The sequence below is a fragment of the Larimichthys crocea genome, chromosome XI (assembly GCF_000972845.2).
Source record: "Larimichthys crocea isolate SSNF chromosome XI, L_crocea_2.0, whole genome shotgun sequence".
NCBI lineage: Eukaryota > Metazoa > Chordata > Actinopteri > Sciaenidae > Larimichthys > Larimichthys crocea.
In genome coordinates this window covers 8475481-8488447 of record NC_040021.1, presented here as the reverse complement: position 1 = coordinate 8488447, position 12967 = coordinate 8475481, and the positions used below count along the sequence as shown (strand labels likewise).

At 41.3% G+C, this 12967-nt stretch overlaps 2 protein-coding genes and 1 non-coding gene across 3 annotated transcripts; 1 reads left to right on the top strand and 2 right to left on the bottom strand.

The window, feature by feature from the left end:
• Nucleotides 1–1415: 1415 nt before the first annotated feature.
• acat2 (acetyl-CoA acetyltransferase 2) lies at nucleotides 1416–5288 on the top strand. The gene is made up of 9 exons (XM_019273123.2): nucleotides 1416–1464; nucleotides 2887–3021; nucleotides 3118–3299; nucleotides 3385–3502; nucleotides 3583–3726; nucleotides 3809–3931; nucleotides 4027–4181; nucleotides 4268–4378; nucleotides 4461–5288. The coding sequence occupies exons 1-9, from the start codon at nucleotides 1416–1418 to the stop codon at nucleotides 4629–4631; spliced, it is 1188 nt and encodes a 395-aa protein (XP_019128668.2). The 3' UTR covers nucleotides 4632–5288.
• Nucleotides 5289–5337: 49 nt separating this feature from the next.
• On the bottom strand, nucleotides 5338–10353 carry tcp1 (t-complex 1). Its single transcript, XM_019273122.2, has 12 exons — nucleotides 10202–10353; nucleotides 9677–9762; nucleotides 8645–8773; nucleotides 8239–8336; nucleotides 8031–8141; nucleotides 7721–7902; nucleotides 7282–7408; nucleotides 6844–7019; nucleotides 6569–6692; nucleotides 6178–6370; nucleotides 5915–6078; nucleotides 5338–5766 (listed from the first exon to the last, which is right to left on the bottom strand). Exons 1-12 carry the CDS (start codon nucleotides 10272–10274, stop codon nucleotides 5553–5555), a joined length of 1677 nt encoding a protein of 558 aa, XP_019128667.1. The 5' UTR covers nucleotides 10275–10353; the 3' UTR covers nucleotides 5338–5552.
• Nucleotides 9831–9968, bottom strand: LOC113746953 (small nucleolar RNA SNORA29). The gene has a single exon (XR_003463261.1). It is a non-coding gene; the product is annotated as a small nucleolar RNA SNORA29 (small nucleolar RNA).
• Nucleotides 10354–12967: the final 2614 nt, after the last annotated feature.

Sequence of the window (12967 nt, the reverse complement as noted above, 5' to 3'; positions counted from 1 at the left end):
CATTATTACATTAGCATAGAAACTCATTACTTATAAAACATTTTGGCTCAGCTGACGTATAAATATTTAAAATATCTACCCTAAAAAGACACCTCAAGCTCAACTTTGTGTTTTTTTCAAAGTCACTATAATGAGATGAATTTGTATAAAAATAAGCAGGGTGCTGCTTGTGTGATATATTAATTTTAAATATTTTAACAAATCTTAAAAATTAAACTTTAAAAATGCAAGGAGCACATGAAGACCATAGACCAAGAAATACCACTGGTGCTATGTGGAGGACTATAAAATATATATTTTTCATTAAATACATTAATTTAGAAACATGTACTACCTTACCACTCACTGTTAGATGATTTTTATTATCAATAAACCTGCATGAACTGTCTGTAACTGAACAGGGCCAGCCTACACTATCGTAATTGTGGTACATGAAGAGATGAATATCTTCTGAGGTTGTACAAAGTGTAAGAAGTTTTTACAGCAGTGAGAATCAATTTAATTGTTTATATCTCTATTTATAGTTCTATTTCTTATTTCTATAAAATATATATACTGTTTATATAATTTTCTATTTCTAAAGACCTTAACACTTCTTGGCACTCTTAATTTCTTTGCAGGTAGGTTTAATTTCAATCCAGATTGATCTTATTCACTCATTTTAATGTCTGTTCACTGTGTTACTTTTATCTCTGGTTCTTATTTACTGTACAGGTCATATCTACTTTTACTGCAACTGTTCTTAAATTATGCTTTTTACCCTATAGGTTATTTTCTCATTTGTTTCATTGTTGTAGTTCTATGATTTTACTTTTCTTTTAATTAATATTTTTATATGCAACTGCTCTGTTGTCTATTTCTGTTTTTACTCTGCTCTGTGAAGCACTTTGGGCTACAATTCAGTATGAAAGGTGCTGTATAAATAAATGAAGTTGAAGTTGTTATAGGTTAATCTGAATGCATGTTTAATGTGTGTTTACTGTGTTATAGGTTAATCTTAATGCATGTTTAATGTGTGTTTACTGTGTTATAGGTTAATCTGAATGCATGTTTAATGTGTGTTTACTGTGTCTCATGCTGCTACTTGGTACTTTTTCTCGGGGATCAATAAAGTATCTATCTACGTAAACATAGGCACCGACAGGCAAATCAGTGCTAAAGAAGATAGTGCAGACAATATATTTGATGTGCAAAATAATGTAAATATAAGACAAACAATTCAAAATAATTTGAATGCATTAACGCTGCTGTGATCCTCCAGCACGCACGGCGGCGCTGTGGCGTTTCTTACTTCTTACACAGCTCAGAGGTGTGTGTCTGTCAGACAGTGTCAACAGAGCTCACCTCAGTGTGTGGACAGACAGGAGCAGCACTCTGACACAAGGACTCCAACTGCAACCAGCTGACTATCAAACATGAACCCTGAGCCTGTTGTCATCGTCTCCGCTGCTCGGACACCCATAGGTGAGCTTTAACACACTTATTTAAACCAGTTTGAAGCTGCTTAACTGTTGCTACCCCGCGGCTCCTTCTCGCTGTGGTCGAATTAACTGCAGTATAAATGATTTAACAGTGTTTATTTGTACATATTCACATATATGTTGTCGCATTTGTCTTGTTTTAATTACCTAAAGTGGTTCGCGTCCATTCAATCAAACGCGACCAGCCTCGCAGCGCTCTGATTGGTTCGCGCATGTGCGTCCGAAGTGGTTTCTGATCAGCGATTGGCTGGCTCGTCATAGTGCCACGTGAGCGCAAGCGCGAGCTTCCTATCATTGGTTACCTTCACACATGTCCGGAGTGTCGGAGCCTGTCATTGGTCAGAGCAAGATGGGATGTGAGTTCAGTGAAGGCGACGCTTTAATATGTGACAAATACCAACTTTATGCTTAATAACTGAGTAAAGGTTAACTTTATGGGTCAGAGAGCTAGAAGAACAGATAGAAGAAGTATAAAACTAATTAATTAAATTGACATAAAAGCAAAAGTAAGTCTAAATAAAGTGGATTTTGAGCTTCACAGATCTCAGAGACTACTAAAAAGTTTAGGAGCCACAAGCTTGAAGCCTGGAGTCTAAAGAAACAACCAATAAGGTTTGATCGGGAGCTTGCACCATCACTGACAGTTTTTTCCCCCCAAACTTAATTGAAAGAACAAAAAAACAAATAAAAAAAATTCAGTCATACTAGTTCACATTGTACAATAGTAACATAGCACACAGCATAGTTACATGATAGTATAATAAGGATCAAAAAGGGAAAAGCAAAAATAAAACTAAGATGTGACAGACTTGTAATCTTACATATAAATAAAGTTCTAGTTGTGACAGGTTATTGGATGAAAATATCTGCATGAATATTTATTATAGATAGACATTTTTTTATTAGTAATTAACTTAAGAGACTTAAAAATAATAATCAACTCCCAGCAAAAATAGCTTAAATGATGGTGATGAAATCTTGAAATTTACATTTATGGATGGTGAAATTTCCCTAATAAACCATCACTCAGGTTTCTGAAGAGTTCAAAATCTGTTGCTCTGGCCACCGCCATGTTTGTAGTCCTGCTTCTTCCACCTGCCGGCTAAACTGAAAATCTGCAAACCGGTGCTTAGACAAAACACCTGTAACAGCACCCAGCTGTCAGTCAAAGCGGACATGATGTTAATTCTGCATAACTTTAAGTGAGTTTTATATAAATTGACCCTCAGTACAGTTGTCATGAATGGGGAAAATAGCTAGAGACCAAAATAGTTTTTTGTACCAGGCTGTGAACATGTTTATTTCTGCTGTGAAGTTGGACATTTGAACATGGGGACTTATGGAGCATCTTGTACACCATGTACTCACTAGTCACTACATTATCTTTTTTCTAATTTTTACACAGGGTCTTTGAATGGCGCCTTGTCCACGCTGCCTCTGCACGACCTGTGTTCAGTGGTTATCAAGGATGTCCTGAAACGGGCTGCGGTGAAGCCAGAAGAGGTCTCTGAGGTTATCATGGGACATGTCCTAACAGCAGGTAAAGATAAAAAGCGTGGCAGAGGTCCCATGTTCATGTGTCATGTTAACCGTTGTTGGGAAATATCAGTCTGATTTCTCCCTTTCTCTTCTCAAGGTCATGGGCAGAACCCGGCTCGTCAGGCCAGCGTTGGAGCAGGCATCCCTTACCCTGTCCCGGCCTGGAGCTGTCAGATGGTGTGCGGCTCTGGGCTGAAGGCCGTGTGTCTGGGAGCTCAATCCATCCAGTCTGGAGAGTCCACGGTGGTGGTGGCAGGCGGCATGGAGAGTATGAGCAAGGTAGGTTATGATACACATTGATAATGTCTGAATTAAAAGTAAGAAAGACAAAAAGAGTGATATTTCTTTGATAAACCGTTTCCAGGCTCCTCACACGCTGCACATGAGAGCAGGTGTGAAAATGGGCGACGCCTCCCTGAAGGACTCCATGGTGGCTGACGGCCTGACAGACGCCTTCCATGGCTACCACATGGGCATCACAGGTGTGCATGGCTCAGAATACAAACGGGAAAACACCTGTCACATCTCGAAATGAGTATTTATTGTTGTGATATTTTATTAGCTGAGAACGTGGCGAAGCAGTGGGCGGTCAGTCGAGAGGAGCAGGATCGGTTTGCCGTCCAGTCCCAGAACAAAACAGAGGCGGCACAGAAAGCAGGACATTTTGAGCAAGAGATCGTCCCGGTCATGGTGCCGTCCAGACAAGGTAAGTATCTAACACACCCTTCTGTTTCAGAGATCAGTCCTTTGGTGTGCATGCTCTGTTAACATTAGTCTGTCGTCTTCAGGTTCAGTGGAGGTGAAGGTGGATGAGTTTCCTCGTCACGGCAGCAGCATGGACAACATGTCCAAACTCAGACCCTGCTTCATCAAGGACAGCAGTGGCACTGTCACCGCTGGAAACGCGTCAGGTTTGAGAGTTGGTGCTCCCTAACTGCTGAGTTTTAGTGCCTGTTTGTTGTCTAAATTCACGTATAAAGCAGTGTCTTTCTTTTTATTTTTTTAGGTATAAATGATGGTGCAGCAGCAACTGTCCTCATGAGCCAATCAGAGGCTGGGAGACGCGGCATAAAACCCATGGCCAGAATAGTTTCGTGGGCTCAAGCTGGTCTTGACCCGTCCATCATGGGAACTGGACCAATACCAGCCATCAGGAAAGCGGTGAGAAAACCAAAGCACCTAAAGGGAACAGTCAACAGAAAAATGCTTCTTTTTCTTCATTCTTGTCTCGTTTTCTTCTCTGTCAGGTTGAGAAAGCAGGCTGGGAGCTGGACCAGGTCGACTTATTTGAGATCAATGAAGCATTCGCTGCCCAGTCTATTGCTGTGGTCAAAGAGCTCGGCCTGAATGCAGACAAGGTACAGATATGGTTCACATGTCCAATTTTCCATTTAGTGTTAATTTTACTCCTGGATCAAACCATTGTGTCATCCTCCTCAGGTGAATGTGAGCGGTGGTGCCATCTCTCTGGGCCATCCCATTGGTATGTCCGGCTGCAGAGTGCTGGTGACCTTGTTGCACGCTCTCCAGAGGACCGGAGGACGTAAGGGTGTGGCGTCCCTCTGCATCGGAGGAGGGATGGGCATCGCCATGTGCGTGGAGACAGTTTGAGATGAAAAATGGAACGCTGCTTCACGGAGTTGCACTCGATCTCATCTTTTTAAAACTGATGAAAGAAACTCAAGTGTTTACACCGCAGGACGTGGTATTAAATGGGTTCTTCTACATTACTGTACTGGAGGTACAAGTGATGGGTATATGTTGTGATTGTTGGATCTTATCCAGCCAATAGCCATTCTCACTGTGAACTTTAATTCAACCTTGCTCAGGCTCTAGCTGTATAGCATGTGGCTTAATGTTAGAGGACCTTTTCTTTAATTTAATGTTAAATTAAAATGTAAACTAAAATTGTTCTTACAAGGTACTGGACGTACTAAATATGCACTTACTGAAGTTAGTTTTTCCTTTTGAGATGAATAGTCTAGAAAAACCAAACATAACCTGTAAAAGCTTCATTAGTTCCCTCTGAAGACGAGCTACCATCTGTGTGAAGTATAATTTAACTTGTGATGTTTGATGTACTATGTTCAAGAAAACAGATACTGACCAACATTCCACTTTCATAAATTGTGTAGAAACTTAGCCAAGTGCCACAAGGTTAAACACGTCAGCCTTCTTTAACCTCATGCAGGAAGTCCATGATCAGATGTTTGTGAAAATGTCATCTAGCTGTTCTTCATATCAATAAATAACTGAGTCAAAAACTTCTTTGAAAGTCATTTATGAAAGCCTGCACAATAACCACAGCGAGCCAGTCTGAATTAACAAATCAATGGCCGTTTACAACCACTGGAGCTTTATTAAGTGTCCAAAAAAAAACATCACGTACAGTTCCTCGTGAAGGGAGCGCCTCGAGGGGAGAGGGAGAACAGTAAACAGGCAAAGTGCATGGCCTACACTAGAGCAACAGCCATGGAGAGCTCTTTACGTATAAATACAGATCATGAACCTATTTGGACCAATCACAGCCTTTTAACCCTCCAGAGAGCCCGACTGCACGGCGTCCTGGTACGACTGCCCGCCCTCCTTCGGCTCAGGGAACAGTTTGATGAGGTCGTCGATACGGAGGATGGTGATGGCGGCCTCTGTGGCAAACTTGAGGCTCTTTGTTTTGACCATAGTGGGCTCGTACACGCCAGCCTGACGGTTGTCTCTGGGCTTGCCGTTCACCAGGTCCAGACCAATCCTACAAGATAAACAAGGAAGCCTTGAAATACTGCATGTTCTACAACAACAAATAAACTAACATAGAACCTGAGGCAAAGTGAAACTTGAATTTGAACTTGTAAACAGATCCTTCAGTTTCATGACTGCTGCAGTGAAGAAAGACTCACCACTTGAGATGCTTGCGTTCAGGGTTAACCTGAGCCTCATTGTGGAAAGCCCGAAGCTTGGCCACCAGGTCAGTGGAGTCCTGCGCTGCGTTCACAGCCAGTGTCTTGGGGATGATGAGGAGAGATCGAGCAAACTCAGCAATAGCCAGCTGCTCTCGGGAACCCTGAAGAGACAAAAGAGACATTTAGGAACCTGTTAGAACCAAAACTACGCTCAGACCCTAGATACACAACAACTGCATGCTTGACAAAACATCTCTCACCATGCTGGTAGCATAATTCTCAAGGTAGATTGACAGCGCTGCCTCAACAGCGCCTCCTCCTGGAACTACAGACTTTGACTCCAGCACCCTCTTCACCACACAGAGGGCATCGTGCAGTGAGCGCTCCATCTCGTCGCACATGAAGTCGTTGGCCCCGCGCAGAATGATTGATGCTGATGTGCGTGCTTTGGTACTGAGATGAAGTTAGAAAAACGGTACTGTTAACATGTGTCAGACTGTCGAACATTCACAGGGAGACAAACATATGAGGGACTTCTCAGTTTATCACGTCAAATGAGGAACAGCATGCACAGAAATGTTCTTAACAGTTGTACCCAAATAACGTATCTTTAGAAGATGTTGCTATATAGAGAAACGCTGAAGTTCTTACTTCTTCACAAGGATGAGCTCGTCATCACAGATGCGATCCTGCACAACCTCCTCAGCCTGACCAAGCATGGTGGCCTCGAACGTCTCCTCTCCCTCCAGATTGGTCAGAGAAGGGCAGACGGTGGCTGAGAATGGACAAACACAGCAAACATGTCCATTAGTTTAATCTGCTGACTATAAGCACTTGACCAAGACTTGTACACAGACAATGATGACAAGACAAGACCAGAAACACAAAAGCCAGTCTGCATAAACATCAGCGTTCTTCCGCCCTACCTCCTGTTGCCTTGGCGATGCGTTTCAGGTCCTTCTTGAGGACCCTTCTCACTGCCATGGCGCCCACATCCACAAAGTACTTCAGACACATGTCATCGATGCCTCCGGTGGTCAGGATAACGTTGGCGCCAGCTGCCAAAATCTTTTGGATCCTCTCCTTGGTGATATCAGATTCCCTGTTGCAACAAAATCCAACATTGATTCAGTTCCTCCGGTAATACTTTGATACAAAACAATACGAATATGATACAAAACTGTCCAGCTCACAGTAGTGGCACAGCAGCTAAGAGAGAAGCTGGTGCCTTGACTCTGGGCTGCTGATACTTTCTCCCACGCGTATCACTGTGTAAACTATTAATTCAGCATCACAGCAAATTTAAATGGGATAATCCTTAATACTATAACACTGTTACTATACTAGAAACAAAATGTTTCTACCTTTGTCTGATCTGATCGAGCTTCTCTGGGTCGTTGATGATGACTTGGACTCCCATCTTCATCTTGGTCTTCTGCAGGCTGAAGTCCAGGCAAGCGATCTTGGCGTTAACAACACGCTTCACCATGCCTGGAAAAACACAAAACAGCATGTTCACCATGGGACATATCCAGAGAACTAGACAAGACACCATACCACATGCCCTTTTACTTCAGGCTGTTAATCCATTGTTTGGCTAGAAAAGAGTCGCCACAGTTCACAAACTACTGTGTCTACGTTCCTTTCAAAGCCAGCGTACTGTCTCCCACGCGTATCACTGCTTACGCCATCAGGTGAGACATAGCAGCAAATTTAAATGGGAACTTAATCAGCTGCTGTTGTAACACATTCAGCAGTCGTGATTCAGCTTTTTTTATATATTTTTTTAAATATCTAACATACCTTGTGACCCAACTGTGCAGTTCAGTGCATATCCATTCACCAAGAAGCTCTCTTTCTGGCTGCGGCCGTGGGCTTTCAGCACATTGACAGAGTTGATGGGGTATTTGGCCACCCCCTTGCTGTCCACAAACTTCACAGCGGTGGCAGCATCCACCACCATGTTAGCAAAGAAGTCTGCATCACTGAGTGCTCAGAGTTAAGGCAGATGAGGGCTTTACTCACATGCATGAAATATAGACAATCATAAATTGTGCCTGTGTGGGTCGGATCCAAACAAAATATTTTATGCACTGTACAGCAGAAAGGATACACGCCAATGATTTTGGAGGACATGGAGGTCTTGGCTGCGTTTATTAAACACTCTCTGCCCAGGTCATCTGTCCCAATAGTGAGGTTCTCATTAATGTAGCGAACTGCCTCCCTGGAAGATGAAAAAAAGACAAATTTGCATGTTAAAGACACCTGAAGATCAGAGTCTGTTTATGAGCACTCAGTGGTTCAAAGTGGAAGCATCTTACTTGCAAGCCAGACGATATCCGCTGATGACGGACGTGGGATGAATCTTCTGCTTCACCAGCTCATCTGCACTCTTCAGCAACTCTGCAGCAAGAATTACCTAAAAAAGATGTGAGGTGATGAAAATAAATAAAATAACTGGGACTGGCTTCATCTTCCAACTAAGAATACTACTGTTGCAGCACAAATACAAATAAAAGTTTTAGATTGTACCATCATTTCATTAGGGGTGAGAGAAATGAGGCTGCTCGACCCCTTCAGATACTGACGGACAGTTTCTCTCTCCTGTTTGCATAGCCACGCATCCGTGATGAAAGGCAGATGCATGGTACTAAAACAGGACATCCACTACTCATCATTCTCGAGTCTCTGACTCCACACAGGGGGGCAGCTGTTGACCCTACTCACCACAGACGTGGTCCCATCTCCGACCTCCTTGTCCTGCAGGTCAGCCAGTTCACACAGGACCTTGGCAGCTGGGTGCTCCACTTCCAGCAGCTTCAGGATGGTCGCTCCATCGTTGGTGATGGTCACGTCCTGTCAGATGAAGAAGAAGAGATACTTTCATTAATCAGGGGAAATTCTTTTTTCACTCTTTTTTTTTTAATACATGCATTTTAACACCGAAATACAACCCCACACACACACACACAAATGTGGAGAGAGATGGTGGGGTGATCTGCGAGCAGTTGGAGGGGTTCGGCACCTTGCTCAAGGGCATCTTGGCAGTGCCCAGGAGGTGGACTAGTAGCTGGAGAGGTGCCAGCTCACCTCCTTTCTATACTGGACTTGAACCGGCCAAGTCCCTACAGACTGAGCAACTCATGCCACAATGTTTGTTATCGATTTAACTCAAATAAAAGGGGTGCATGCAGGGGCGCCGTATAGGGGGGAAAAGTTAGGACAATTCCAAAGGGCCCACGACTGACGGGGCCCCAAAATAAAATTATTAAACCATCATCATTGAGGATTTAAGGAGTTTTAGTGTCATTACAGCACATGTAAAAACATGGGATGAAACGAAATTGGTTTCCCCTGGTCCCAGAGCAGCCCGATATCAAATATCCATAGCCTATCCCAAGGAACCGGGAATTTCAACTTTCAAAACACGTCTATACCCAAAATAAAGTCGAACACAGTAATAACAACATGGTTGCGTATATATATTTCAAATATAATAATGAAATTAATTATCTCTTTGTTTTTACGTGTTTTGGGCAGTAAAAGCTAAATAAAAATGGCCTTTAGCACATTTTAATCTTGCATCAAACAGTGAACTGCACTGCATACTGTATGCAGACTTGCATGCATGTACAAATAACCAGCAGTAAATATTGTGCTAGTACTAGTATTGAACTACAAGACGCAAAACAGCTGCAAGCCTTTGATTAGAGTTATGTTATATATATTTTTTTATGTTTGGTTGCATGTGACACTGACCCCAATGTCGTCCACCAGCATCTTGTCGAGGCCGACGGGTCCCAGGGAGCTCTTGACGATGTTGGCGATGGATGATGCGGCCATGACTGCAAAGACAACGACCTTTAATGTTCATTTAAAAACAACACACTCTTTAACACGCCTGATTTCAGTCATTAGGATGTCCTGTCGTTTCATTTAGTGAGGTACACAGTTAGTTAGCCACACCCTCAGATCATGACAGTGTTGTTCTGTCCCGTTAGCATAGCCGTCCATTCATGGGGATGCGAGTGGACGGTACTTAAACGGGACTACAGCTTTATATTTAAAATATAGCTGTGGGTAAAGTGCACATTGTGTCTTTTTTTTCTCGGCTGTGCTGCAGAGCCTGAGCAAAAGTTACCCCACAAAAATAAAAGTTAGCCGGCATTAGCATTAGCCACACGTGTGTTAACGGCAGTGAATGAACTCAGCTCTCTCCCGTCCACGCAGATAAAAAACACGCACACTGCGTGAAGCACGGACTGGAGCAGCAGCATAACTCACCATTCTGAGTGCGGACAGACTCGCCGGTCGTCCTCTGGCCGAGCACGTTGAGCGGACCCTCGAGTAGCGACATTTTGGACCAGCGCACTGCACGAGAAGAAAGGAAGCGGCGCGGTGCATCATGGGTACACCGGTGTTAAGGAGAAGCTTCGAGAAGAAAAAAATCTTTAAAAAAGTTAATCTGTGGTTAATTAATTACAGTTTGCCGGATTTTAATAACATAAATGAGCTGGGTTTTAAATGTATAGTGACGTTTCACGCCCAAAAAGTCCCTTATTAGATCAGAAAATAACGCTTTGTCACGTTATGTCGTATTAACTACATTTCCCAGCATGCCTCACCATCTGCGATTATTTCTAGTGCGTAGTGTGAAGGTGTGAGTGCGCCCTCTGCTGGTTAGTTTGACGATACTCAATTAATTCTTGGTGGCAAAATTCACGTGTGGAAATATCCTGAACTTTTTTTTTTCCATTTGCTAACACACTGAAATGACATGGATAGCACATATTTACATATTTACATATTTTACATATTTCATTGTACATGTATACTGTAAATAACTGTAAATCATGTCCATACTGCCATATTACCATACTTATATTTATACTAATTACCCCGTTTACACTGTGCCATATTGCCACATTATTTAGCGTGTATATTTTTTTCACATCTTTTACTTATATTTTATACTTCATGTCTATGCTGTTTGGGATAAGAGAGAAACGTAGTTTTGATGCTCTGTATGTCCTGTACATATAGCCGCATTGACAATAAAGTTGACTTTGACTTGAAATATTTAAACTGACACACAGGGAGCAAAACCTCATCTCCAATCTCCAAAACTTTAAACACATTTTCTGCTTTACACACATTTTGCAATTCGAAATGGCACTTTTTTTGTGTGTACTGAACGCGGTTCTCTGCATAAGACACAACAATCTGAGATAAAGTCAAAACACCGCCATTTAAAATGACACTACACGAGCTCATTGGCCACTATATGTGCCACCTGTGCCAACAGGTGTTATGTAATTGTTGACACTTCAATCAGGAAGTAAGCAATAAAAGACCACAGGTGACATTTTTTCTGCAATTGTATTTTTTCAGCTCACTGTTTTGTGAGCATATTTTAGTTCACTCCAATGTAAATATATCTGCTGTGCATATGTTGCACGGACTTGTTTGGTGAAAAATAAAAAAATAAAAAAATATTTCAATAGCACGTGTGTGTATCTGCAAGTATTTCTGTGCATGTGAACAATCTGAAGAATTCTCTACAGTTTGAACTATGTTAGTATTATGGCAAAGCATACTAAAGATGAGAGTGCCTTTCAATATGCCCAACAGTGTGTAGTTGGTTAGACAAAAATCTGTAATACGAATGAAGTGTGTGCCATCTGGTGCAAAAGTTTGATTTTGGTTGCAGTGCTTCATTTTGCGAGATATATGAGGTATTTTGCAGTTTGGGTGTGTGCTTTGGTGAATTGTGTTAGTATTTTGATAAAACCAGCATAGTTTGCAAAATTGTGTTTAAACTATTGAAAAAAAACTGTAATGTTTTCTGTCTTTCTGCAGCCATTTTGACATTAAATAGTAGGTTAACACAGGTGTTACCAATGATACCAGTTCAAGGTTCCTGTTCCATTCAGGCCAAACAGAGTCAGGGTGCTGCTGTGGTGCATGTTGGTTCACTGGAAATGTTCTTCTACAATAAATGGAACAGGACCTTAATTAGTATTATTGGAAATACCTACTATTTCATGTTAGAATGGCTGCTGTGAAAAAGTACGTTTCATTCATCCTCATAATTTGACTGTGCTAATATATTGTTAGATTTTTAGCTTTCCACATGCCTGTATCAGTAACAAGAAACTACACTGCAGAAATGTCATGGATATGTTTGAGAGCCCTATCTACTCTGAACAGCCCCCACAAGAGCTGCCTCTTATAAGAATGATAAATAAATAAATCCAAAGATGGACACCTATACACATATCTGGGACCCATTTATGTATGTGTGTATCTCTATGTTTAGGTGTGTATGTATGTGTATAAATATCATTTTTTATTTTGTGGTAGTTCTGATTTTTTACTTTTATGTTACTTTTACCATTTATATTTATGTTTTTAACTTGCTGCTTATTTCCCCCCTGCTGTACTGCTAGTTGATTTACTTATTTGTTTTGTGATATCAGTTTGTAAAACACAGACTTTCAGGATGTCTGTAAAGGAAATGATAAAAAGCATAATTGTCCTCAGTCAATCTCTTGTTCATAGTTCTTAAGACAAATGTAAGGGATAACTTTCAAATTTAAATGTTGGGTTTAACCTCATAAATCTAATATTGATCAGGCTATACTCATAATTGCAGACATATCTGATTTTACTCTTTATTGGAGAATAATTGTTCCTGTGTGGGCATAATTTCTTGATATATCTACCAAAATCCTATAACAAATTGGCCACCAAGCATTATGTTGAAACCTCAGGATGCCTTCCATATCATATTTTGCCTGAGAATATAAAGAGATATCTCTGTAATGTAATGAAAACAGACACCTACTTACTATAAAATAAGTGGGGAATTAATTATGTTCATCTCCCACTAGCTATACTCTTATAATATCTAACAAAACAAGGTTTCTGTTTGTGTTATTATCCCTCAAAGGAAAAGTAATGTTCCCCTGAATTGTAACCACCTGTTGTTTAATATCCTTTTCAATAAGGTGACATATTTGTTCAGCGACAACCACAAAAACACAGAGA